Raw genomic sequence first — 27,789 nt, 5'->3', positions numbered from 1 at the left:
CCGATAAGAGTAACATGACATTTTTCTTTCACTATACATTGATTCCATAAATGAATTAAATTGACCAGTCTGGTCAAGGGAGAATTCTAGTTATTGTACTGTACTTGTAAATACTCAATTAACTGGAGAAATCTCATGAAGCAAAACATTTTGTTATTACAGCACAGTACTTATAAACTTTCTCTTAACCAAACAATGACTAACTATACGTGTGCAACTGTCTGCACTAACACACTGAGGTGCAAGAGTCAGCAGGCCAACAGTAGTACAGTCCTGTACTGGTGTTTCACAAGGTACCCACCCACCTCATCTTAGTGTACCAGATATTTCCTGGTTGCTTGTAAGCACAGTACAGTGCAGTACGGTGCAGTATTCCCTTACCCTGACAACAGTCCCATTCAGTGGTGTACTCCTTGCAAAAATTAGTGAGGGAACTTACCAATGGCGTAGCCAAGGATAAGTGCAGCAAGCCTATACAGCTGAGGGTTGGGTGAAGGATTGTAAGTCCCCCCACCCCATTTTTTTTTTAAATTTGACCAATTTCTGGGACTTTTTGAAGAAATTTTTTCAGGTCAATATTAAGTTCTTCATCTCATTGGCTTATGTTTCAATTGCTCAAAACTTCTTATCTGTTTAATTTTTCTAGTGATCATGTTCTAGCTAAAAAGAAGTGAAGGAATGTCCCTAATAACTTTCTTAGTTCTGTGATACTGAGCTCACCGTATGAAAATCAATATTACATTTAAAAACTACTGACACTTGGGGAATGCAGTGTATTAAGTACGTACCCTATGCTGTTTGAAGCTTTACTTTACGCTTCAAATAACATAATAGGTTACTGTATATTTACAGTGTGCAGAAGAAAATTCTCTCCTGAAGTATGTAAAAAAATAAAGTCACAATTGTCAGCCTCACTGATATTCAAATCTATGTCTCAAAGACAACTAATAAACATTATACAACTCCCCTATAAATGAGTAATCAGTGATGCAAAAACACTGGCCAGAGGGGCGACAGCCGTGCACTGACCTGCTGAACATAGCTGCCACATTCAACTAAAGTCCATTTAAAATTCCCAGGCCCTTGTTGCTGACTGGCTGATACATAATAGTGTGAGAAGGGAATACTATACTATACCATACTGTACTTTGAAAAGTAAACTCATTACCAATAGCTGTTGCATTAAATTCTTATATATTTATATATGCAAGTAAATCACTGTAGGTGCGCGTGATCTAGGTATATGCTGATAACCACAAGGAAAGAAGAAAACACAAAGTTCCCAAGCGCTTTCGTGTTATTCACATCTTCAGGGGTGAGTACAGACTCAGTCTGTACTCACCCCTGAAGATGTGAATTACACGAAAGCGCTTGGGAACTTTGTGTTTTCTTCTTTCCTTGTGGTTATCAGCATATATATTTATATAATTTAATAAACCAATGTTGTACAAAAGGTCAAAGATTATTTGACAAGCAATGTTGGATGGAGTTCATCTTTCAGACAGATTACGGTAACTTAATGCAGGTCACAGGTGATCGTGGTGAAACGCTGCTCTACAATTATGATTTTAATTAATAATAATGTTCTTAATCTTCATCTTTTCTTATTCTTTACAAATTAATACAATAAAAAGCGTATGAAGCAGCATACATATGTTGTTGCTGCTCTGGGAATTATTACAACAGGCAATGAGGCATTGTTGAGATCAGCGTGTATCTAGCTAGCAGCTGTAGCCTGTATGTCTCTGGCCCACCAGTTGATGCATCCTCAGCGGTCATAGAAAGGGGATGGGGGCTAAGTCTGTCAGCTCCCTCCACTGCACTGAAGAATAGAGCATAACTTATGCATTAAAATTTTTCTTCAAAAGTGCCAAGATGTACACAGAGAAAAAGAGTGAGGGAATGCTGTTCCTCTTCAACCACACCACTGGTTCATTAGACCAAGAATAAGTCTTGCTAAACCAAATATTTTCCATTTACTTGTGAAGTGTCTCTAAATTTTTCCTGAGTAACCAGAGAAGAGGAAATTTTTAAGCGATGAGACATCTCTCAAACCCAGTAATTGGAGATTTGTTAAGAGATGTTTAGTAAAGGATGACTTCGTGGTACTCAACAAAATAATTTTCATAAATATAAGACATATATAGACTACATGTATTTATATTGCAGAATAAGTTACAAGTTGTTAATGTACTGATACAAAAATTGATATTGTATTAACATCATTTATAAATTAACCAATAAAATATTCAATATCAGTAAACCAGATCAGCATCTTCTAATTGCGATAAATTCTAACTATATACAGTACAGTATTGATATTACAACTATTGTGCATTTTTTTCCCAGCTGAGAAGAGATGCCCCACCCCCCTCCTCAAGGGTTATAATTGATTGGCTGTTGCAAATCTGTCCGATTTCGTCCTGAAGTAATGATGTAAATTTCTAAATGAGTTTATTCATAATCATTGGGATGACATTTCTGACGAGAAAGATATTTAGCTAAATTATATAATGATACTGTACATACATTAATTATTTCAAACAGGAACACATTGGCAATGTATCAAAAATTTTATTCATGAATTAACTGTTAAAATCTGGTAACAAATTCATTCTTTCAGAGGAAGCATTTAATATGTACAGTACTGTACTTATTTTTACCCACAATAAGGCAAACTGAAGTTGTTCTTAGTCATATTTCCCGCCTTTGCTGATGGCCGTGTAATATTTCAATATGATTCTGATCTTTTAAAATGTTAGTGTGTGCATAATGTAGTATTACTGATACGTAATTTGTCTTAGTATGCCTTATTGTGGGTAAAAATAAATATATATTAAGTGCTTCCTCCAAAATAATGAATTTGTTCCCAGAGTTTAGCAGTTAATTCATGTATAAAATTTGTGATAAACTTCCTACGTGTTCCTGTTTGAAATAATTAATGTATGAATCTTTATATAATTTAGCTAAATATCTTTCTCTTCAGAAATGGTCATCCCAACGATCATGAATAAACTCATTTAGAAATACACCATTACTTCAGGGCGAAATTAGACAGATTTGCAACAGCCAATCAGGTGCAACTCTTGAGGAGGGGGCAGGGCATCTCCTCAGCTGGGAAAAAATGCACTATAGATATCACAAATTAACTTACAACTTGTGTATAGTGAGACATAAAAATTATCTGAAAATCCTGACCTCAATAAAGCGAATCAGAATTTTCAAAATACCCAAAGAACCTAAGTCGATAATTTTGTAAAAGTAGCTTAAAATATTAAATATTCCACTGCTTATAACATTAACTTAAAAGCTGTAATAATCTAAAGATTAAATCATATACTGCATATCAACGTATCAGATCCTTATGTTATAAGAGTGTTTCAATATTTCTAGATTTTATTGTCACGCACGCACGCACGCACACAGTACAGTACTCCCTTCAACAAGGTTCCAAACATAGTACAGGTATAGTACTGTGTATATTCTCCCTGCATAATGTGTTATAAAATTGGCAGGTAAAACACTGGTATCCAAGCTGTCATCATCCTAGCACAATAGTGGCAGGTTAAACACTGGTATCCAAGCTTTCATCATCCTAGTACAATAGTGGCAGGTTAAACACTGGTATCCAAGCTCTCGTCATCCTAGTACAATAGTGGCAGGTAAAACACTGGTATCCAAGCTTTCATCATCCTAGTACAATAGTGGCAGGTTAAACACTGGTATCCAAGCTTTCATCATCCTAGTACAATAGTGGCAGGTTAAACACTGGTATCCAAGCTCTCGTCATCCTAGTACAATAGTGGCAGGTAAAACACTGGTATCCAAGCTTTCATCATCCTAGTACAATAGTGGCAGGTTAAACACTGGTATCCAAGCTCTCGTCATCCTGGTACAATAGTGGCAGGTTAAACACTGGTATCCAAGCTTTCATCATCCTAGTACAATAGTGGCAGGTAAAACACTGGTATCCAAGCTTTCATCATCCTTGTACAATAGTGGCAGGTAAAACACTGGTATCCAAGCTTCCATCATCCTAGTACAATAGTGGCAGGTAAAACACTGGTATCCAAGCTCTCATCATCCTTGTACAATAGTGGCAGGTAAAACACTGGTATCCAAGCTCTCATCATCCTAGTACAATAGTGGCAGGTAAAACACTGGTATCCAAGCTTTCATCATCCTAGTACAATAGTGGCAGGTAAAACACTGGTATCCAAGCTCTCATCATCCTAGTACAATAGTGGCAGGTTAAACACTGGTATCCAAGCTTTCATCATCCTAGTACAATAGTGGCAGGTAAAACACTGGTATCCAAGCTTTCATCATCCTTGTACAATAGTGGCAGGTAAAACACTGGTATCCAAGCTTTCATCATCCTAGTACAATAGTGGCAGGTAAAACACTGGTATCCAAGCTCTCATCATCCTTGTACAATAGTGGCAGTAAAACACTGTATCAGCTCTCATCATCCTATAAATGGTGGCATTAAACACTGGTATCCAAGCTTTCATCATCACGCCCTTGGGTCGCCAGGTTAATTTATTAGATGGAATGATCCAGAATAGTGAAACTTAATGATCTTGACATATTTATTAAATCTAATATTCTTTAGAAAACAAAATTATCAAATACAAAAAACCAAAAGTTTTATTACATTGATGAATTCGGTTGTTGCACAACATAGAGAACATATTCTTTCTTGCTTCTTGTTTACTCATCACCTCTTGCTGACCACCTGGAGCTCGATGTAGCCTTCTCCTCTCCCCTGGTTGTACACGTGGATCGTTGGGTTCGCCAATTTGCTGTACACAACGCTTATACTCTGGTAAAGTAGGGCCAGGCAGGGACATGCATGGGCTGTCCAGTTGAAAGCCTGACTTCAAACCATTGGTGAGGCTGCAGGAAGAGGGGGCTCAATGCCAGCCTGATGTTATCCAAATCTATGGACATCGCGAGGTGCCCTTGGTACTGATTGACTTCAGAGTCTTCCTGACCTGAAGGAATTGCCGTACCAGCTGATCTCTGTCATGCCCAGATCCTCCTTGCTAAAGTCATATCCAAGATCTTTTGACTGCCACTTTCTCCTCTCATCCTACTGCAGAGCACACACTGCAGAACTGTCTCTCGATGAGCATACCAGGAAGATTCTCACAGTTCGTTCCGGCAATCTGAACAACCTTCCTTGGCTGACTCTCAGGAGCTCAAGCTGGAAGAGAACATGCCCTGACCTTCTGAGAACGACATGACTCTGACCTTGTAAGAACCAATTTGGCAAGTAGACACTCACGATGAATTGGACAATAAGTCTCAGGTTGTGAAGTTGGTTCCTCAGTTTATGATGAGCTTCCACCACCTGCAGAACCTGAGAGCCGCAGAGCCACCTAGAATGTGAGACTGACTCATCTGCAGGTAAAGGGAAGTCTATCAGGCATGGTCTCAGTTTTGATGGCACTGCAAATCATGTAACCATAGTACTGGTCACCGTGGTCGCCAATGACAGTATGTGCAAGCTCACCCAGTGGAGGGCCAACTGTGATTTTTTCTTAAAAAGCTCTCGATTTGGCTTTCTAACCTGTGGCAGAGTCCACCATCTTGCCAAGAGGACCAGACTCATCTGCTGTGCTTGAAAGAGTCTTGCCATCCAGCTCCTGGATCAGATGTCTGAGTGGTAACTGCTGGTGTGGGAGGTCACAAACAACCTGCACCAGCTTCCTCCCACCTTCCGCTTATCCACTGTATAACTCCCCCCTTGCCAATTCTTAAAATTGTTGGTGCTGTCTCTCCAATGGCCTGCAGGGTCTGGTCTACGCCTCTCTCTGGAGCCAGTCTTCACACGTTATCTGCCACCATTCAGCTGGTTTCCTTGATGCCACCTTTCTGGAGTGAGAAATGCCACAACATTTCCTCCTGGTTCACTGCAGCAGGAGTAGTGTTCTCCTTCACCATGGCAGGAACAACTTGTCAGAATCTCCAACTTTCATGAACACTTAGTGTCATCCTTCTCCCATCAAAGAACAAACAATTGATTCCATTTTCTCTTATCTCTATCAAACTCCTCTTCTAGGTTACTGACAAGTTTCTCCTTGAGCTCTCCCTACTTTGTGTTATGATATATCGTACCAGGTGAACATCATCAGGTGTTATCAAATCCACCGCCAATCCAGGCAGCTGTTGCTATCTCTGCAGTTTCTCTGAGGACCAGTGTGGTGTCGTGATGCTGGCCAGAGCTATGCTCGTGATATCTTCTTTCCATTTGAATCTTATATGCCTGGAAGGTTTGGGATCATTATTTTCTGTATTAGGGACAGTCACCATTCTCCTGTCAGCACTGGATCAGCCATGGGGGAAGTCATTAAACTCAAATCAGCTTGACTCCAATCATCGGCCTTTTTACCCTCACTCTGGGCCTTCTCAAGCTCTCTTTTCCTCGGCAACTTTCCTCCTCTTTCTGCCTCTCTGTGGCAGCTCTCCTGTCTTTGGACTCCGGAATATCTTGGCTAGAAATCATGAGAGTTCCCCTATACTGCCAGTCTTCTCTCTGTGTTTTGACAAATGCCAGTTCAATTCATTGAGGAATCTTTCAGTTCACGCCTTGCAAATACAGGAGATGGGCTCGGATTTACAGTCACGCATCGCATCCAAAACCTTCAGACAGAGAACAATTGGGCACTTGTAAGCATTATGTCAAATAACTGGCCCAGTTGCTTGGCAAAGCTGTCCTTAACTGCAAGTTTTTCTCCCAAGAGATATATTCTTGCCTTAACCACAGCAGTCTCTCACTAATCTTCTTCTGACTTGTTAAGTGACTGGAGGCTTGAACCGAGCTAGCCAGAGTGTACTGTGCCAAGACAGCTTTTGGTCATATCACTGGCAATGTCTTTGTTTTGTGTAAGTTCTTTTGCTTACTGATTGCTGTCTTTGATTAAAACACCGTGATTCCCAAAGCATCTCTCAATGTATCGCAACTGACTTCAGGAGCCTCTCCCAGACCCAAGATAGTGACCGAGATGGCTGGATTTTTGTCTTCGTCCTGACACAAGCAGCCATCTAAATATTATCAACTTATAAATGCAAATAAGAATATGAAACAGAAAAATATTGTTACTAGTTTAAGCTAAAGGAAATTTGAAGTCAGAGTAATGTTCACTATTTAATTGTACGCACTAATGCAGTTTATTAGATTTCGATAAATTTCACGCTGTTCTTACCAGCAAAAGGTTGCAAAATATTAAAACTGAAATTATTTTCTGTTTATATACACTAAAATCTACCAAAAAAGTGATGGGCCATTAGTTTTAGCTGATCTTCCCTCCTATGACACACCCTATTGGGTCGCTATTCGCTCATGTGAGACAACTACAGGTTTTCCAAATTTATTGAATAACAATAATGTGATCTACCATTATAACTTGCATTCAATTTCACTTCTTCTTTCAAAAAATTTTCATCACAATTAGTTGTTTATAACTACTGTACTTTAAACTGGCTTGAAGTTCGTTATATGCTTGTCCTCTAGGACAAATATACTGTATTGGTACATTTTAATATACAGGTATGTTCAGTAGAGTTGATAGGGATATGATGACTGAAAGGATATAGTGCTTGCTCCCAGCCCTCTAGGGAGACTGGGCAGTGGACACCATCCAGCTGTAAATGAATACCTATTTTTATAGCTGGGGAAGTGAAGATGGCCATGTACAATGCCTCCTTGTGCTGCTGTATCTGCACTGCCCTTCATGGAATGTCAGATCTATGGTGTTGTGTAGTCAGCCTTCTCTCAGGTAAAATAGAACAAGGAATCATTGTGTTACCATCTCACTAGCCAATGCTGTAAATTTAGAAACTATGTATTAAACAAAGGGACAAGATAGTAGAGCCGAGTCACATAATCCTGTCACAAACACCAGTCTCACTCAAACCAAACAGACATCAGATGTCCTCAAACCTCACAGGGCAATCTTTGAGTGTCAGAAACCATGCCCACCCTTGGAATGAATTTGAAGTCAATGAGTGAAAGTGGAAATATTTTGACATCACAGAGCTAATATTGGTCATTGGCCGAGGTGCTTACTAAAACTAATGGGAAGAGATGACACAAAATGGCGATAAACCTTTTATAAGCTGATGTATACTGACAAACTAATTTACTGATGACTTTTCTTTAACCAGTATTTATATCAACATGTCTAGGAGCTTTTTTCACCTAAGTCCTATTTCTGGTAATGTTTTCCCATAACCTCTCACTTACCAATATTACAGGTGTTTACTGTGTTGATGCCCGAACACTTGTTGTAACCCACTCCCTCCTGCCTTCAACACTCCTACCACCTGCCTCCAACACTCACTCCCTCCTGCCTCCACTCACTCCCACCTGCCTCCAACACTCACCTCCTGCCTCCAACACTCCTCCTCCCTCCTGCCTCCAACACTCACTCCCTCCTCCTCCAACACTCACTCCCTCCTGCCTCCAACACCTCCCACCTGCCTCCAACACCCACTCCCTCCTGCCTCCAACACCCACCTCCCTGCCTCCAACACTCACCCTCCTGCCTCCCAACACTCACCTCCCTCCTGCCTCCAACACTCCACCTCACCTGCCTCCATCACTCACCTCACCTGCCTCCAACACACTCCCTCCTGCCTCCAACACCCTCCCTCCTGCCTCCAACACTCCTCCCCTCCTGCCTTCAACACTCCTACCACCTGCCTCCCACACTCACCTCACCTGCCTCCAACACTCACCCTCCTGCCTCCAACACTCACTCTCACCTGCCTCCAACACTCACTCCCTCCTGCCTCCAACACTCACTCACCCTGCCTCCAACACCTACCTCACCTGCCTCCAACATCACCTCACCTGCCTCCAACACCACCTCCCTGCCCTCCAACACTCACCCTCCTGCCTCCAACACTCACTCCCTACTTCAAAATTCCTTTTAACTACATAATATCAATAAAAATTATCACTTTTTGTTCAAGGTAAAAGAGACTTGGTCTTACTTATAGTTAAGCCTGGAGTCCTTAAGTCTTCAATAATTAATACTGTAGTACAGTACAGTACAGTACGGTATGGTACGGTATGAAAGTAGCCAGTACAGTATGAGTCACAGTACAGTACAGTACGGCACGGCACGGCACGGTACGGCACGGCACGTAAGAGCACGGCACGCAGTACAGTATTAGCACAGTACAGTACAGTACAGTACAGTACAAAGTACACAGTATAGTATGGTACGGCATGCAGACGAGTACGGTGCATGGCATTAGCACAGCACAGTACAGTACAGCACAGCATAGCACGGCACAGTACGTAAAGCACGGTACGGTACAGTACGGTAACGGCATTTGCACGGTACGGCACGGTACAGTACGGCACAGGACGGCACGGCCAGTACAGCATCGGCACGGCACGGTACAGTACAGCATGTACGGTGCACAGCACGGTGCACGGCACGGTACGGCACGGCACTAAGCACGGCACGGTATGGCACGGCACGGCACGCAACGCAGTACGGGTAATAGCCAGGCACAGTACAGTACAGTATAGTACGGATAGCAATGGACGGTACGGCACGGTATATCATAGCACAGAATAGGCTACAGTACAGCATACAGTACAGTATAGCACGGTACAGCATAGTACCAGACAGCACGGTAATAGCACGCAGCACGGTATGCAGACGGTACAGTACAGTACAGTACAGTACAGTACAGTACAATTACAGTATAAAGCATGGCAACTGATGCAGTGCGATGCGGTACAGTACAGTACAGTACAGTATAGTACAGTACAGTATGGTACGGTACAGTATGGTACAGTACAGTATGGTACCGGCAATCGGTACAGTACCAATGCAGTACAGTATGGTACAGTACAGTGCGGTACAGTACAGTATGGTCCGATGCGGTATAGTACGGTACAGTACAGTACAGTATGGTACAGTACAGTACAGTACAGTACAGTATGGTACAGTACAGTATGGTACAGCACAGTACAAATGACAGTACAGTATGATGCGGTATGGTACGGAACGGTACAGTACAGTATGAGTATGGTACGGTACAGTGCGGTACAGTACAGTATGGTACAGTACAGTATGGTACAGTACAGTACACAATCTGTACGGTATGAATACGGAACAGGTACAGTACAGTATGGTATGGTACAGTACAGTATGGTATGGCATAGTACAGTATGGTACTGAGTACAGTACAGTACAGTACAGTGCGGTACAGTACAGTACGGTACGATGCAGTACAGTAATTACAGTACAGTACAATGCAGTACAATGATATGGTACGGTATGATGCAGTATGGTACGGTATAGTGCAGGCAGTACAGTATGGTATGGTACAGTACAGTATGGTACAGTACAGTACAGTACAGTACAGTACAGTATGGTACAGTACAGTATGGTCCAGTACAGTACAGTATGGTATGAATGCCGTATAGTGCGGAACGGTACAGTACAGTATGGTATGGTACAGTACAGTATGGTATGGCATAATTACAGTATGGTGCGGTACAGTACGGTACGACGGTACAGTACAATGCGGTACGGTACAGTATGACACTATGACGATCGGTATGTACAGTACAGTACTACCAACAGTATAACTGATCTACGATATGATACAGTACAGTACAGTACAGTACAGTACGGCGTACATACGTAAACCAACCCCCACACACCCACAACGGTACAGTACAGACAGACAGTACAGTACATGCGCGGCGCGACGTCATCGACGGTACAGTCGTACAGTACAGTATAATGCGTACATCGATGCAGTCGGTACAGTACAGTACAGTAGTACAGTACAGTACGGTATACAGTATAGAATCGGTACAGTGCGGTACAGCATGCGGTACGGTGCGGTACAGTACAGTACAGTACAGTACAGTACAGTACAGTATAGTACGGTGCACGGTCAGTCATCGTACAGTACAAAGCAGTATATACGGCACAGTATGGTACGGTACAGTATGGTACAGTACAGTATGGTACAATGCGGTACAGTACAGTACGGTACAGTACAGTATAGTACATGCAATGCAGTACAGTACAGTATAGTCCGATGCGGTATGATGCAGTACAGTACAGTACAGTATACAGTACAGTACAGTACAGTACAGTATGGTACAGTACAGTATGCATACAGTACAATCGTACAGTACAGTATGTACGTATGATCGTATGATGCAGGAACGTTCTGTACAGTATGGTATGGTACAGTACAGTGCGGTACAGTACAGTACAGTACAGTATTTTACAGTACAGTATGGTACAGTACAGTACAGTACAATCGGTATAGTGCGTATGGTACAGAACGGTACAGTACAGTATGGTATGGTACAGTACAGTATGGTATGGCATAGTACAGTATAGTGCGGTACAGTAGTACAGCACAGTACATGTACAGTACAGTACAATCTGTACAGTACAGTATGGTACAGTACAGTACAGTACAAGCACGGTACAGTACAGTATCAACGGTATGAATGCAGTATGCATAGTGGAACGGTACAGTACAATATGGTATGGTACATTACAGTATGGTACAGTACAGTACAGACATACAGTATAGTACAACATAGGTACAGTACAGTACAGTATAGTATGATATGGTGCGAACGGTACAGTACAGTATGGTATATTGGTACAGTATGGTATGGCATAGTACAGTATAGCGGTCATACGGTGCAATACGGTACAGGTACATGTTTGTACAGTATGGTACAGTACAGTGCAGTACAGTACAGTATAGTCTGCGGTATAGTGCAGGTACAGTACAGTACAGTATGGTACAGTACAGTATGGTACGGTATTGTATGATGCGGTACAGTATGGTACGGTATGGTACCAAACGGTACAGTACAGCGTCAAGTACAGACAGTAATCGGTATGGTGCGGTACAGTACAGTACAGTATAGTACAGTACAGTACAGTACAGTACAGTACAGTACAGTATGGTACAGTACAGTATGGTACAGTACAATGCATGGTACAGTACAGTACGGTATGATGCGGTATAGTGCAGACGGTACAGTACAGTATGGTATGGTACAGTACAGTACAGTACAGTGCTGATGCAGTACAGTACAGTATTGTACAGTACAGTATGGTACAGTACCAAGTACAGTACAATGCTGGTATGAATGCGAACGGTACAGTACAGTATGGTATGGTACAGTACAGTATGGTATGGCATAGTACAGTATGGTACGGTACAGTACAGTACGGTACAGTACAGTACAGTACAGTACAGTACTGATACAGTACAGTACAGTATGGTACAGTACAGTACAGTGCGGTACAGTACAGTATAGTGGTATGGTACGGTATAGTGGAACGTAGTGCAGACAGGTACAGTACAGTATGGTATTGCAGTACAGTATGGTACAGTACAAGTACAGTACAGTACAGTATGGTACAGTACAGTATGGTAAGTACAGTACAATGCGGTATAGTACGGTATGGTACAGGCGGTACAGTGATATGGTATGGTACAGTACAGTATGGTATGGCATAGTACAGTATGTGCGATTGCAACGATACAGTCACGGTACAGCACAAGTACATATGTACAAGACATCTTGGTACGGTACAGTACAGTACAGTATGGTACAGTACAGTATGGTACAGTACAGTATGGTATGGTACAGTACAGTATGGTACAGTACAGTACAGTATGGTACAGTACAGTACAGTACAGTATGGCACAGTACAGTATGGTACAGTACAGTACAGTAAGGTATGGTACGGTATGGTACGGAACGGTACAGTACAGTATGGTATGGTACAGTACAGTATGGTATGGCATAGTACAGTATGGTACGGTACAGTACAGTACAGTATGGTACAGTACAGTACAGTACAGTACAGTACAGTATGGTACAGTACAGTCCAGTACTTTGCTATTTTACAGTTATAAAGTTGATTATATTTCATTATTTATAATTAGGTAAATCAATTTACCAGTTAGAAAAAGTAAGTATACAGTAGTACAGTTCTGTATATGTAATCTGTAAGTGACAAAATTAGATAAATTATTTTACTTTAAAGCTTTTGAATCAGTTAAAAAAAAAAAGTAACAGAATGTCATACCTAATTTACCAGTAACAAGTATGGTAACCAAATTAATTACAATATCACAAATCTTTTAATAATTTACAAAACTTTGGTTTTCTGTAACAAAAGATACTTAACTCCTTAGGCCCCTCTGTACTCAATTACATTGTCTGGCATTATTAGCCAAACAAAATATATTAAAAGTAGGGCCCAGTAGTGAGGTGTTGTCTGGGTAACAAAAAATATGAGTGATCTCTCCCCAGCCTCTATTATCCAACAGAGAGAGAGGGAGGAGCAGGCCAGGTATGTTATGACTTGGTTGACCTCGCCTGCCCTCGGGAGTGTGAGAAAGGAAACAAGTCAGATATACTATTGTGCTAATATGAGCTGACCTCAGCCTGACCTCGCTCTCTCCTCGAAGGAACTGCAACCTCAGCCATGTATAATGATGACAGCTGAGGCACAGTTAAATAACTTGGTGAATAATTTGGTATTATACATTTGGATAAATATTTATATAATGCATATGGTGTTGTTACAAAGGACCAACCATTAAAATTTATCTGATTTTCTCAGTTTTGCTAAATAAATTGTTATACTGTAGTGTACCTGTATAATGAGACACCATCTTGTAATTATCATTTTACCCTAGAGATACAAACTGAAGTGTGGGTCCCATATGAACCATTAAGGCCAGTCAGGTTACAGCACACTTTATATTAAGCCTTCAGTATACAAGGAGGCAGTGTGGTCATCACTGCACTTGACTACATTTAATTTTCAATTGTAAAGTCAGGTACCCATTCCCAGTTGGGTGGACTGGGGTGTCCTGGACATGAATAATTATCTATACAGCTTACATAAAGTCTGCATGACAATATTGTACCAGTTTACAATATTGGACTTGCATGAAGCTGGAATTTTGACCATTACTGCATGACTGTATCATCACTTTACAGTACAGTATATAACTTATATAATGCCAGAGTTAAAACAATGTGGTTATGAGACATAAATTTCAGGTTAAAGTTATTAATTAAAGATTCAATGACTGAAAAGTGAGGAAGTTGTGCCATACAGCAGGGAGGGTTGCCTTGGAGAGAACAGTCAGTGCCTGAGGCCCCAAATGGTCTGTCAGAGCTCGGCGGCACAGACTTGAGAGATGCGGGGGCTGTCGTGTAGCTTCTTTAAGCAGTGCACGAATACCTGAGTCACGGATTTCAGTTTCAATGTCGCCGCCTTGGATCAGTCTCTTGGTTCGAGCCCCAGCAGCTAAAAGCAACGCTACTGCACCCCAGGAGGCGTCTCTGGCCGCTGACACCAATGGCGTGTGACCTAAATGGTCTTCTGTGTTGGTGTCAGCCCCAGCAGTAAGTAACAGACGTAGCAGGTTGATACGGTGATCCAGTATAGCTACATGTAGAGCCGTGTGGCCTAGAGACCCCTTGGAATTTAGAGCTGTCCTCGACCCAATCTCCACCACTGCAGCTAAGACACTCTCAGAATCTTGTCTCCCACTACGTACTGCTACATGTAATGGCGTTTCCGAACAAGAGTTAGTGGCAGAAACTGCTGGAGGGTGGGCCAGTGCCAGTATTCTGACTGTAGATGGTTTAACACCATTAACATTAACAGCATGGTGTAGCACTGTGTTGCCCTGATTGTCGACGTATTCGGGACTAGCACGGGCGTTCAGGAGAATTTCAACGAGTTCTGAATTTCGTGACTGTGCTGCACGGTGTAATGGGGTGCAGCCATCACTATCAATAATGTCTACAGCAGCTTTATGTAATAACAACATCTCCACCAGAGCTGTTGGGAGGAAATAAAGGAAATGAGTAAATTTTTTTTGTAAATGTGTTAAACTCTACAGGGAAAATTGTCATTTGCCACTGTCATCTTATTAGTCAAATTGTTTAAAATTACAAGATTTCATCACTTATTATTACGGCCACATTCCATGAAAATGTATATTTAAATAGAACAACAATAAATGCATCAAACATTCCCATAAGAATAATAAATTTCCTGGAGCAGCCATGAATCACACAATGATGTCATATGTCACCAGCAGTAATAATTCCCCCACAACTGCTCACTTAGCCTACAAACACCATGGAGAAAAGATGCCTCAACAGAGATACTGTACTAGAAGCAAACTTAGATGAGAATGTAAATATACAGCAATATAGGAAGAAATATGTGCAGTTTTCATGTAAAGTGATGATATATGAGAGAATGATGATGAAGTTCAGCTGCAGCATAAAAACAAATAGGGAGATGTAGTGGTTAAAATTATCATACCACCAGGGAAACTTAATACGATTGCAACTGTAAACCAACATGCACTTTGATTTTTTTAATTTGGGGAGCTCATAACAATATGTTTAATTAATCATCAGGTCATGTTTCCCATTCTTTCAAAAACCTGAGGCTGGGAGGAACACTAAAACCTGAGGCTGGGAGGAACACTAAAACCTGAGGCTGGGAGGAACATTAAAACCTGAGGCTGGGAGGAACACTAAAACCTGAGGCTGGGAGGAACACTAAAACCTGAGGCTGGGAGGAACACTAAAACCTGAGGCTGGGAGGAACACTAAAACCTGAGGCTGGGAGGAACACTAAAAGGAGGCACCAAACCTGAGGCTGGGAGGAACACTAAAACCTGAAGCTGGGAGGAACACTAAAACCTGAGGCTGGGAGGAACACTAAAACCTGAGGCTGGGAGAACACTAAAACCTGAGGCTGGGAGGAACACTAAAACCTGAGGCTGGGAGGAACACTAAAACCTGAGGCTGGGAGGAACACTAAAACCTGAGGCTGGGAGGAACAATAAAACCTGAGGCTGGGAGGAACACTGAAACCTGAGGCTGGGAGGATTCAATACTTAATCTTATGGGGAAAATTAGGATATGTTCCACAACTAAAAGTCATCAGTAATGCTATAAATGTTGTAGGAAAAATCATTACAATACTCTAATGTGGGTTAGAAATATAGATAATATAATATAAAACTATAAACTAAGGAACTGAAGAGAATGGACGTTTGTGTGGAGTGGCTGACTCACCTCTCCAGTGATGTCACACACACACACACACACACACACACACACACACACACACACACACACGAGCACATACAGTGAGTTTTGCTATAACGCGTGTTTTGTCAACGCGAATTGGCTGTAACGCGATTCCACTCGAACGGTTGTAGTCGCTTGGCGCGGGGTTATGCAGTGTTTACAGTTCACGTTCAACATCACATGTTCAATTGATTTATGTGTTTTGTTTGTGAACAATTGCAGAAATAATTTATGTAATATTTATGTATACAGTATACCTGTACAGTATATGTAAATTGTAAAATTTTAAATAAGAGAGAAAAACAAAATAGGTAGCGTTTTAGACCTGTGCTCTGTTTACATAACATACGATCAGTTTGAAACACGTGAGAAGTTTTGAAGCGTCCTCAGTGATTTTTGCTTACTGTTTCTCCAATTTTGTGACTATGGAAAAGAAGAATATCCCAGGGAAGCGTTCTGGTGATTGCATTCCCGGTGGTGATCGTAAAAGAAAGGCTATAACACTTGAAGAAAAGCTTGATGTGTTGTCAAGCGTTTTGAAAATAAGGAATGAACATGTGATATTGTGTGTGCAACGGGAATAAGGGAGTCTACTTTACGCACCATTAGAGACAATGCAGCAAAGATTAAAGCAAGCTGTATTGCTGGAAAAACCTTGAGTGCTAGCAAAAGTGTGAGATCACGGCCAAAGGAACTTGAGGAGATGGAATGGCTTCTAAGTGTTTGGATAGAAGATCTAACGAAAAAGCGATCTGGGACCAGCTTCCTCACCATTAAAGAGAAAGCCTTACCAATATATGAGGACGTAAAGAAAAAAGCTGAAAATCCTGCTAATGTGGTTGCCTTTAGTGCAAGTAGTGGATGGTCTTCTGGTTTTAAGAACAGTTATGCGTTTCATAACGTAAAGTTATGTGGTGAAGCAGCAAGTGCCGACGAAGCAAGTGCCTGGGCACTTCCTCCCACTGTAAAGAAATTGATTCAGGAAGAAGGCTACACCTTAGACCAAATTTTTAATTTGGATGAAACAGGTTTATACTGGAAGCACATGCCAACAAGAACTTACATTTCCAAGAATGAAGCACATGCTCCAGGCTTTAAGGCTGCGAAGGACCGTATGACAGTGTTGTTGGGTGCAAATGCTAGTGGAGACTTAAAGCTAAAGCCTGTGCTGGTGTATCACTCTGTCAACCCGCGAGCTTTAAAGGGTTACATAAAGTCTACTCTAGGTGTTCACTTTAGGTCAAGCAAAAAAGGTTGGATGATGGGACAAATTTTTTCTGACCTTCTTGTTAATGTTTTTGAAAATGTTTTTAAAAATTATTGCAAGAAGAAGAATATAGATTTTAAGATTCTCCTCATTTTAGATAATGCGCCAAGCCACCCTCCCACCATTGCTGAGCTTTCTGACAATATCAAAGTGCTCTTTCTACCTCCAAATACAACATCTCTCCTTCAACCAATGGACCAAGGAATAATAGCAGCCTTCAAAGCCTATTATTTGAGGCGTACATTTAAGAAACTTATTGCAGCTACTGAGGAAGGAAATGATAAGGCCAGTGTTCTTCAGTTTTGGAAAAGTTTCAACATCAAGCATGCAAGTGACATCATTGTGGAGGCCTGGGGTGAAGTAAGTAAGGACTGCTTGAGTGGAGTTTGGCAAAAACTTCTCCCAGATATAATTCATGATTTTACAGGCTTTGATGCATCAGAGGAGCTCCCAAAATAAAAGAAAATTGTGTTTCTCTTGCAAAGCAAGTTGGCTTTGCTGAAGTGGAAAGTGCTGATGTTGAGGAGCTGCTCGAGTCCCACTGTGAAGACCTCTCTACAGCTGATCTACAACAACTTGTTGCTGCTGGGGAAATAGAAGATGCCGAAGATGAAGAAGTCAAGGATACAAAACCACGAGAGCTTCCCACTTTTGTTTTGTCTTCTATCCTGAGGGAAGTTGGTAAGCAGTTGCAGCTCTTGGAAGACAATGACTACAATGCAGAAAGGAGCAGGATTGCAGTTAGTGGTGTTAAATCTTTTTTGGCACCTAATAAACAGCTTCTTTGTGAAAGAAGAAAGACGGCAAAGCAGCAAACATTAGACGTCTTTTTTAAGTTAACCCCCAAGAAGCAGTCTGAAGACACTGAACCACAGCCATCCACTTCTGGAATTAGATGTTTTTTTCGTCCCTCCCATGCAACCAAAACTGCACCTGATGATGACAACTGTCAACTCCTGCCTGCATGACTCCTCAACATCAACCTTCTCCTCCATCAAGTTATATTCATATTTTTTCAAGGTAAAGTGTAACATTTACTGTATGATTTCATTATTAGATATGAATGTAACATTTATTTAGACTGTGCTATCCTTTGTGTTAGGCTAACTACTAAATTTTTTTTCGATTTCGAGTAATCTGCACCTAACCCTATTTTCTCCATAAGCCCTGTTATTTCTATTGCGCAAATTTCTACAACGCGAGGTTTTACAAGAACACAACTATCGCGTCATAGCAGAACTGACTGTACTGATCGCTATAAGAACAGCCTAGTCGCAACCATTGTAAAAATTATCAACAATTTGTAATCAACCAGTGTATTCACTCCCAGTCAATCTTACCTTTTTGCACTGTCACTATATTGAAATGCCCTGTAGTATGGCCTTCTCCCCACCTAGTTATTATATATCATATTTGTATCACTTATGTTACTTCTATATTATTTGTCAATGAAGTGACCCATTCCCCAATTATGTAACTGTATATTTTCAGCCTTCCGGCTGCCATGCTCTATCAATAAATCGTTAATTTTTATTATTATTATTATTATTATTATTATTATTATTATTATTATTATTATTATCATCATCACACACACACACACTACTACTACTATTACTACTACTTTACTGTCACTTGGAATCGAGTATGACGATCATCCAGCTATGATGCAATGATATGAGTTATTAAGGATGTCACCTAGGTTGGTGAGTTTTGAGGTGACTAAAGAGGCCGATACGGGACCAGCAGGTTCGTCCACATTTACTGCACATGTGGAGGGCTGCATCAAGTGAGGGAGGGGCGAAGGCAGCATCTTTCCGGCGTTGGCGCTTGTCTGCCTTGGTTTGCAGTTGGGCCAACTCGAAAGTATTGACACCTTCTCTCTTGTGGTGCTCCTCCAAGCATTACAGTGTGGAGTGATCGTCTCTCAGGTGAGGGGGTCGATGTGACACTTTTTCAGGTTTGTCTTATGACTGTCCTTATACCTTTTCAGTTGCCCGCCAGCGTTACGTTTACTATTCGTTAGGTAACTGTAAAGTAGCTACTTTGGCAGTCTACTGTCGTCCATGCGGGTAACATGGCCAGTCCAGTGCAGCTGTTCAAGGATAATGGTAACTACGATGCTCCTACAGTTGGTGTCAGCAAGAATACAAGCATTTGTTCTCTTGTCTTCCCAGCAAACTCGGAGGATGGAACGTAGACTACGTTGGTGAAAGTTTTCAAGTGCCTTGAGGTGCCTCCTGTATGTGACCCATGTCTTACTGCCACATAGCAGGGTGGGGAGGACCACTGCTCGATATACATGCAGCTTTGTGAGATGCACATATGATCCGGTGCTGAATATCTTCATTGATGCTTGTGGTGGTGGACAGGTGGGAGCCGAGATACCGAAAGTGGGTTACATTAGAGAGGGTAGTACTGTTAAGCTGGTTGGGTGGTGGAGGTGTGTCTGAACCAGGGGCAGGCTGAAACAGAATCAGTCTTACGTACATTCACCTGAAGGCCGAAGTGTGCATACGCATCTGCGTAGATGTTCAGGATCTCCTATAGGTTGTGTTCAGTGTGAGCAACAAGGGTGAGGTCGTCTGTATACTGAAGTTCAGTAATGGAAGCTGCTGATACCTTTGTTCTTGCCTGGAGTCGTCTTATGTTGAAAAGACCATTCACCCGGTACTCGATGTTCACCCCGCTGGCTAAATTGCCGCTGGCACGAGTAAGGAAGGCAGCCAACAGAAAAAAAATAAATGGTGCCAGTACACATCCTTGTTTAACCCCTGTTTGAATGGGGAAGAAACCAGACTGGGTGCCATTGTGCAGGACACTGTCGTTCAAGCCATCGTGGAGTTGCCTCACAATGGCGATGAATTTTGGTGGACAGCCAAAACGGCTGAGGGTCCACCAGAGGGCTTCTCTGTTGACTGAGTCGAAGGCCTTGGTTAGGTCGATCGAAGCCATGTACAGGTCATGTCGCTGTTCTCTGCACTAATTCCTGTATCTAGCGGGCAGCAAAGATCATGTCAGTGGTGCCACGTGATGGTTTAAAACCACATTGAGATTCTGGGAGGAAGTTTTCCGCCTCAAGAAGAAGTCTGTTTAGGAGGATTCGGGTGATAATCTTGCCAGCTACGGACAGCAGCAAGATCCCACAGTAGTTGCCACAGTCTGACCGGTCTCCCTTGTTTTTATAGATTTTGACAATGGAGGCGTCTTTAAGAGGTTGGGGGATTTCCTCCTTTTCCCATATATTCTCCAGGAGAGAGTGGAGACGGCTGGTAAGCAGAGGTCCTCCTGCTTTACGCACCTCAGCTGGGATTCCATCAGGCCCTGGGCTTTGTTATTTTTCATGTTTGATGGCGGAAGCTACCTCATCCAGGGATGGAGGATAGCTGAGGTGGGACAGCTCTGGATGCTGAGGGACCTGCTGGGTAGTCAGGACATCCACATCGATGTTTCGGTTGAGCAGTGAATGGTAGTGTTCTTTCCAGCGCTGAAGGAGGCCTTCATCGTCTTTAATTATGAAGTTTTCTTCAGATAAGCAGATGGGGCTGCACCACGAGTGGTTGGCCCATGTTTTTGTATTTCACATGCTTTATTTTTAAGCCAGTCATTCTTTAGTATGCGAAGTTCACACTGGGCTGCCGCTCTCTTCTTGTGGAAGGTATCAGCTGTGGTCCGAGACTGAGGGTTGTTCTGCCAGCCAGTAAAAGCAGCACGTTTATCATCGAAGAGTACTTTGATTGCTGGGTCATTTTCATCAAACCAGTCCTGGTGTATTTTTTGATCTGGCCGAGGGTCTCTGCAGGTTTTTCTCACAAGTGTTGAGAGCATCCCATTCGGCACCGGGATTCACGTTGTTTGCTGTTGGGTTGTTTATAAGCCCATGTTTGAGCTGCTCTCTGAAAGCATGTGCTATTGCTGGGTCCTCCAGACGCTTAGCATTAAAACCTCTTCTGGAGGCTTGCTGCCTTTGCCGCTTTGGGGCAATGTGAAGTGAGAGTTTGGCTCTGACAAGTCGATGATCAGTGTCACAGTGGTCTGAGCCACGCATGGCACGGCTGATGAGGTATTGGTGATAGTGAGGTTGTGTGCAGCACATTTGCTGAGGAGGAGTAGGCTGTTGGCATTACACTTGCCTAGTTCATTTATCCCTATGGTTCCCTGCCAAATGCTAGCATCTCTGTCAACTTTGGCATTGAAGTCGCCAAGGAGCACAACCTTGTCTTCTCTGGGTATAGAGGTTAGCACTCTGTCGAGGTCGGTGTAAAAGACCTCCTTGATGTCATCCTCTGCATCCAGTGTTGGGGGGGTATGCACTGATGAAAAAAGCATGACGCGAGTGATTCAGTGGGACTTGAAGCGTCATGAGGCGCTCGTTAATCCTAATAGGCATTTCAGTTAGCCTGTGTAGGGTGTTTTGACGAATGGCAAAGCCAACTCCATAAATGCAGTTTCTCTCCGCAGCAGGCTTACCTTTCCAGAAGAAGGTATACCCAGACACCCGTTCTGTGAGCTAGCCCTCATCCGGAGCCGGGACTCACTGGTGGCTGCTATGTCGATGTTATACCTAGCCAGCTCTTTTGCCACAAGGGCAGTCCTTCTTTCAGGACGCTCATTTGTGCCAGTAACCAGAAGGGTCCAGACATTCCATGCAGTGACCATAAGAGGTTGTGTAGTTTGTTTTTGTTTGGATCAGTGATTTTGACTGTGTTTTCAACCACATAAGGATGACCTTTCTGGGTGCAGTTGCCCAGTCAGGTTGGGTTTTTAGGCAGGCTATGTTTAGGGCACCTTTTCTAGTCCCCTCCCCATGTGGGGTGAGCAGAGTGGCTCCCCAAAAGGGCTGCTCAGCTGCACAGAGAGGACCGGATTGTACTGCTGCCTAGATCCCAGTGCATAAACGACCATCTTAATTGTGCCGCCCATGTGCAGAGTTGTGACTAGAGACTCCTGGTAGTCATCTCTGCCTGTCCCCATCGCCATAGGACTTTAAAGGGAAGGAAGGAAAGAAAGAAAGAAAGAAAGAAAGAAAGAAAGAAAGAAAAGATTTATGTGGTGAAGGAGCGCAGGCTGCAACCACACATCTTGGCTCTCCCTTTTCCTGATCCAGTGGTGCAAGTGTTGCAGCAACTGGGGAGAGGGAGAGTTGCAATGGACTGCCGATATTCCAGTTTGTTGGGTAACGCCTTAGTAGCCTGTCCATCAGGTATTGCCTTCGTCCGCCGGTGTAGTCGTTGGGTCTCCACGGTGGTCACCTCTAACTCTGAAACCACCGTTGGGTCTTGTTGGAGCCCTGTAAGCATGTCTACCTGATGCGGGGCTCCACTGCAGATTTTTCGTTCGGGGTTTACTCCCGTAGCCTTATACCAACTAAGGTTAATCCGCAAGGCTGGTAGGCGCCAGAACGTGCCCACATGCCAGTGGGCCTATGCGCCATCCATCTGGGGTCCACTGCTACTCCGAGATCCCCTGCTGGTCTAGCCTGGGCCCACAAGACACCCAGTTACCGTGTGTTGCCACGAGGAGGCACAGCAGGAGTCTTGATGGTGAGGAGGCTGTGTACTGGCAGGGGAAGACTTAAGCAAGTTGCTTCCCTGCTCACGACGAGGGCTAGCCAGCGGCGGCAGCTGAAAGCGAGAGGGGGCAAGCAGTGCTTGCACACACACACACACCTCAGTGACCCCCACCACCAAGCACTGGAAAGGTTTGGCCGTGGACTGCTGCACCACCCTCGCCATCGCCTGCCACCTGCAGCCCCCCACCCAACTCGCGCAGTCCGCCACTACAACAAAATTCAGCCCATAAGAGCCCGCACCGATAGATATAAGAACAGCACCATCCCATCTCTTGTTAAAATAATAAACAACTCCAGATTTATGTACTGCACAGCCCTGTAAAGGTATTCAATGCATATTATATCATTATGTCTAAATTAAATTTAAGTCTGTATATTTTCAGCCACCGGCTGCAACTCTATTAATAAACCGTTTATTATTATTATTATTTTACACACACACACACACACTGTGTCATGTTTCACAACCATTTCTAGAGCATTAATGCTATAAAGGTTGTAGAAAAATCATTAAAATACTCTAATGTGGCTTATAAATAAAGATAATACAATATAAAACTATAAAATAAGACAAAATAAAGAGCATGGGTGTGTATGGGTGGGTGGAAAGTGAGCCACCTGATAACTGGGGAGGCTTCCCTCCCTCTGCCTCCAACCCTCCCTCCAGGTACCGTCACATATACACACATCATTTATATAAAAGTTTGGTGTTAATACAGTAAAACCAAAAATACAGTACTGTCCCATATTCTATGGCGGGGAGCACAGAAGTACTGTATTTAGGAAGAAGCTTTTGTATGTATTTTCCTCCTGTCGCCACGGTTTTCTTAAAATAATATACAGTGGTCCCTCGATTAACGAACGGTTCAATTAACAAAATTTTGGTTAACGAATTAGCTCCTATAAGGATTTTCAGTTCCATTAACGACAGCCATACGAGAAACATGCCTTGGTGTGTGCATCAACTGATTGGCTAGTCCGCCAATACAGTAATTGGTTCTATGTTTACATTTGTTTCCAGTGGAGTAAATATCAAGAAAGTTGTGCTCTTCAATATTTCTGAATTTTTTATATTAAAATTATTGGTCATTCTAATTCAGTTAACATATTGATAATATATACAGTACAGGGAACAGTGTTTGTGCGCCCATCAGCTGATTAAATCAGCCACCAACGCTTCTCAGTTTAACTTTGTTTACAGTGGAGTGAACATAGAGTTTGTTGGTCTCTTGAATATTTTTGCATTTTAACATTAAAATTATTGGTCATTCTGAAATCTAGTTAACATATTGATAATATACAGTGCATTAATTATTATGAAACATGAAGAAGGCATTAGAACCAATGCACTCTGTAAAGAATATGGAGTCATCATCAACTGCCTCTACAATCAGCTGTTTGATATGTAAACAAAGCTGCCAGGAATACAACATACACACCTCAAAGTAAGTTAAAATACAGTACAGTATTCTATTGTTTTTTATTTATTATTGTACAGTATACTGTACAGTGCAGTACTGTATTTAGTTTATATTTAATGTTTTGTTAATTCTATTACCGGCATACAGTACTTTGTATGTACTTTTTCTGTGAGTTGGAACCAATTACCCAATATCCCATTGAAATAACAGATTCAGTTAAGAAAATTTTCGGTTAACAAACGACTCCGTGGAACCAATTGTGTTCGTTAATCGAGCGACCACTGTATACAAAACAGTACCAGGAAATGTGAGGAATAACAAAAACAAACAAACAAACAAACCAGTGTTGCCAAATCAGTAAATAAAGCCCAAATGCATGTTTAACACAGTCACCATTTGCACACACTCCCTGCTTCACCATAGTAACAAAGACCAGCTGGCACGCCGATTCCCCAGCAATGCTCCCACAACCCTACACTCTGTGCTCTCCTCCCATTACATGTTTGCCCTTAGGACAATTTTTTTTTCTTCACAATATATACAGTATGTAGGATGGTGTGTGCATGTAACTGAGTAAAAATAAATGAAGAAAATTACGGATATCTACCCGAAAATACGAGTTGAAAAACAAACAAAACACCTCACAGCTTGGCCCAGTAGCCTGGTGGTTACAGCGACGAGTCTAACTTGGCTACAATACCACCAGCGATGTTAACAGATGTAAATGTGAAAAGAAAGTTACAGTATCTGTATATCTTCATTCTATATAAAGATTCCTTCCTAACAATGTTATTTGTTACCTTTGAGTGATACATAAAGGCTCAATTCTGCTGCTTGTACACTTACACAACTAATGAATGAATAAACCAGGGTAAATACGCTGCTATTCTTCAAACGACTGCCATTGATGATGCAATGTTGCTTATTTATTAATTAGTACCACAACATCACACCCTAACACCACCCACCCGCCCCCATATTGTATGACATAAATTTATGCGTGGTTAACTATGTGGTGGTGAATTAAAAGATCAGCTGTTGAGGAGCTTAGTGCTTGGCAACACTGGTGCATGTTACCACTCCTTTCCACTCCATCTCTCTAATCATCCACACCTTTCAGCTTTCTCACTTCACATTTTAAAATCTTATGTAACATAATGTTGAAGAGATACAATGTGATAAGTGTAAGTATAAATAATACTGTATTTTAGCTTTCATGTTTATTCAAGACATCTTCAGGTCCTGAGACCTACTCATCCCCCACCCAACAGTGGGTGACCTGACATTGTATCAGGTCAGTAATATGAGACCACCAATACCCCACCCCACCTCCACCTGACATTGTGTCAGGTCAGTAATATGAGACCACCAATACCCCACCCTACCTCCACCTGACATTGTGTCAGGTCAGGTTAGTTTCATGAGATCCACAAATCCCCCACAGCTCCATGGGAGTGGAAAATACCAGTCTTTGCTGTAACACACAGCTTCATTCCCGACCATATCATATAGATTTTTAGATTTTTAGCTTACACTCTTGGAAAACTCCCCAGCACACAGAAACATTATGAGGATGTGGGCTAGTGTTTGTCTGTGCAAGATGCATAGTTTAGGCACTCGGAAAGTTTTTCCAGTAACCTGAAATATTTCCGGGGATGGGGGATTTTTCCTAGTTTGAAAAAATCGTCTGGTTACCCGGAAATCTCTCATCCCCGAAAATGCATTGCGCCAATTGTTCCGGCTAACGAGGATATCAGTGTAATTGTAAAATTGCTATGAGGTTGGGGTAAAAATATTCTTGAGGGCAACTAAAATACCCGAAAGCTCAGCAGTAAAAATAGATGTCATAGTGGGGAGACCACTGTACCGTCCTGACAGTATTCAACAAAGACCACCCCAAAACCCAGCCCTGCATCTGAGCTTAGAGCCGTCAGTGTAAACAGGGATAGTCCCTGTGTGAGAGGAGACATGCTCTAAGGAAAGAGAATGAACCACACCGGGAGGGAGTAAGTCCTTCATTTTGTTAAAATACTGACACACTTGAACTTGAGAGAGAATCCACAGAGCGGCACTAGGGCACCACATGGGGCATATCTGAACAGGAGGAAGGTAATGAATACTCACAACCTCCCTTACCCTGAAGCCAAAAGGTTCATGGGAGGCTTGGGTGCTGAGTGTAGTGTGGGGACATAGTCTCGTCAACTACACAAGTGTTGGTTACAGACTGTGGAAGGTGGTGGTGGTGAAACCAACACTGGACCTGGAGATACTGTCATCCAAGATCAAGGGGTGGCTCATCAACATCAACTAGCAGACTTGGGATTGACAAAGACCTGAAGGCACCGGTCCAAGGCATGAATAGAGCTCAGTGTTGAGTCTAGCCTCAGGAGTATGCCTCACAGTTGGGGTCTAACTAGCATGTGGAAAAAGGTGCAGCAGAGTTCCTGGGTCAGCACCCCACGACTTGTGCCTCAAGACTCTCAATAACATGAGAGCACGCTGGCAAGACTCTTTGAGGTAATTAATATGTGGCTGCCATGTAAGCCGGTTGTAGAAGATAATCCCCACGAAGCGGGTGTCTGACTCACCGCACACAAGGATCATAAAGCAGAACTGCATGACAATGTTTTTCAAGAAAGAAAACCTGAAACAATACTCTTTGGTCCAACGTGAAATCTTGTCTAGTACAAGTTGCATGCAACGTTCAGCCACTGACAGGCGGGAAGCTGCATACCAAATGGCCAAGTCGTCTAAATATAATGAGATTGATACACCACCTGGAACCAATGCTGCTACTCCATTTATTACTATGGCAAACAGTGTCACACTCAAGACAGTGCCCTGAGGAACCCTGTCCTCCTGAATTTGTGGTGCTGACATTTTTGTGGCTACATGGACCCTAAAAGTGCGACGTCTCAAAAACAGTCCTATTATTGATGGTAAATTTATCTGCAAACTAAAATTGTGAAGCTACTTGAGGATGTCAAATCTCCAAGCTGTGTCATATGCTTTCTCTCAGTGGGAAAAACACAGACTAGATGTTGGCGGACCATTGAAAATGGGATATCATCAGGCCCTGGTAATGTATCTCCCGTGAGTGAGAGGATAGAATATTATTGTAATACAACAGTTTTTTAACTGAAAACCATTCAAAAATCGATTACGGTAAAATCTTTTGAACAACGAAAGAAAGCGAGTCATTGATTTCATCATGATTTTATCCCACTTTCCACTGTAATACGTACGTCATTTCAGCAAAAATATTACATTTCCATATTTATTTCTGAGAATATATTCATTCAGTCACAGTTAAGGTAAAATATACTTGTGATGTAATATTTTAATGAAAATACCTGGTATTTAGAAATCC

General features: G+C 42.3%; 1 protein-coding gene across 5 annotated transcripts in view; it reads right to left on the bottom strand.

The window, feature by feature from the left end:
- Positions 1–1,379: 1,379 nt before the first annotated feature.
- Positions 1,380–27,789, bottom strand: part of LOC121874166 (serine/threonine-protein phosphatase 6 regulatory ankyrin repeat subunit C-like) — a 70,442-nt gene continuing 44,032 nt past the window's right edge. For 3 of the 5 annotated variants that reach the window (XM_042378171.1, XM_042378155.1, XM_042378163.1), the window contains exon 4: positions 13,706–14,888. In XM_042378171.1, coding sequence (XP_042234105.1) covers positions 14,113–14,888 — 776 coding nt within the window. In that variant the 3' untranslated portion in view covers positions 13,706–14,112. Of the gene's footprint in view, positions 1,823–7,236; positions 7,832–13,705; positions 14,889–27,789 lie in introns of those variants that run through there. The other 2 variants (XR_006090374.1, XM_042378179.1) reach the window with 2 other exon arrangements.

This window comes from Homarus americanus, unplaced genomic scaffold, assembly GCF_018991925.1.
Source record: "Homarus americanus isolate GMGI-L3 unplaced genomic scaffold, GMGI_Hamer_2.0 scaffold55640, whole genome shotgun sequence".
NCBI lineage: Eukaryota > Metazoa > Arthropoda > Malacostraca > Decapoda > Nephropidae > Homarus > Homarus americanus.
Note: the sequence above shows the minus strand (reverse complement) of the source record. Positions and strands in the feature narration are given on the sequence as shown.